This window comes from Tupaia chinensis, unplaced genomic scaffold, assembly GCF_000334495.1.
Source record: "Tupaia chinensis unplaced genomic scaffold, TupChi_1.0 Scaffold135262_1, whole genome shotgun sequence".
Lineage (NCBI taxonomy): Eukaryota > Metazoa > Chordata > Mammalia > Scandentia > Tupaiidae > Tupaia > Tupaia belangeri.
In genome coordinates, this window is record NW_006195546.1 from 1 (window position 1) to 1,440 (window position 1,440).

Sequence of the window (1,440 nt, forward strand, 5' to 3'; positions counted from 1 at the left end):
TCCTCTCAGGAGTTTGGGCACATGTGCACACTCTCCCAGCAGTTTTCAAGTCTCTGGGCCCAGGACTGGAACTATGCAGCCAGCCATGTAGGACCTGCCGTCGGGCCTGGAACCCGCTCTCGGAAGCCCAGGTCACGGCCTGCACCCCAGGCTCAGGTTCCTCCCGCCCTCAGAGGTCTCAGCATGAATGAGGCAGGGTCACACCAACCATCTCCTGGGAGAGGGCTCCTGGGGAAGGAGGGACACTGCCCTGGGACTCCTAGTCTGAGACCGGAGGCCTTCTAGTGCTGGGGAAGGGACAGGCCCCTTCGCCCTGTGTACCCAACTATCCAAGGGACAGGTAGATCCCTTCTCAACAGGACGCCCCAGGGATAGAGAGCTGTGTTGGGTGGTTTGGCCCCAGGAGGAGCAGGTGGGAAATTCTTGGGGAGAGATTTTACCCTGGCGGATCTGGTGGGGAGAGGTGACATTGACCTGAGCCAGGTGAACTTATGTTTTTAAAGGAGAACTAGGCCTTAAAAGGGTTGGAGAATTTGAGATGTGCAAGGGGGATGGGAGTAGCCATGGTCCTGTACACGCGTGGGTGTGTGTCTGCCTAGGGGAAAGGCAATGGGGACTGCACTTGTCCTCAGACCCAGATGGGGAAACTGAGTCAGCAGCCCAGCCCCGCAGCGGATTGGCAAGCCTGAGACCCAGGGCCCTGGCTCCCTCCCTTTCCCCTCTTCGCAGGGCCCCCGCACATACCGAGTGAAACTGTAGATCTGTTGCACGTTGAGGCCCCGGGGGGGACTGTTTCTTAATGCCAGGGCAATTAGATGGAAGTAATTGAGAGGGGGCCGGGGCCACAGCCTCCCCTCCTGGCTGTTGGCTTGCAGAAGCCTCCGTCTCTGGAGGGGGGCCCTTTTGTGGGGGGACGGGAGGGCCACAGAGGAGCTGTCATCCCGGTCCTCAGCCTCCTCCTCTTCTGTGAGCTAGAGGGGCACAGAGTAGGAACTGGTCCTGACTCCTTAGCCTCTACTCCAGGGGTGCAGTGGCAGAAGGGGGTGGTGGGCTACAGCTACCATCTGGACAGCTCCCCAACCCAAGGGCAGATGTAGCTTCCTGACCCAGTGACCTTCCGCTATCCCTAAGCAGTGGGGCTCTGCACCAGCCCTGCACCCACCCTGCCCACATCCGCCTCTCAGCCCCGGAAATCCACACCTCCCAGACGCCAGGGGAAGAGATGGACCGTTTCCGCTTCCGTGGAGGAGTCCGCTCGCCGGAGGAAAGTGGCAGCGATTCCACTTCGGTGGACTCCGAGCAGCTGGCATCTTCATCCTTTGGGGGTGGCCGAGGGGAGGAGAGTGTGCTTGTCAGCTCTTCCTTCTTACTATATGCTGCGACTTCCAACTTTCCGAGGGGGTACACGATGTTGGGGTTCACCCACATCCACAGGTTAGG

General features: G+C 60.0%; 1 protein-coding gene across 1 annotated transcript; it reads right to left on the reverse strand.

Annotated features, from left to right (window-relative positions):
- Positions 1-744: 744 nt before the first annotated feature.
- LOC102500115 (forkhead box protein R1-like) lies at positions 745-1,437 on the reverse strand (the record flags this gene model as incomplete). The annotated part of the gene is made up of 2 exons (XM_006160946.1): positions 745-971; positions 1,201-1,437. Coding segments are annotated over 2 exons (464 nt in total), but the record flags the coding sequence as incomplete, so codon positions are not given.
- Positions 1,438-1,440: the final 3 nt, after the last annotated feature.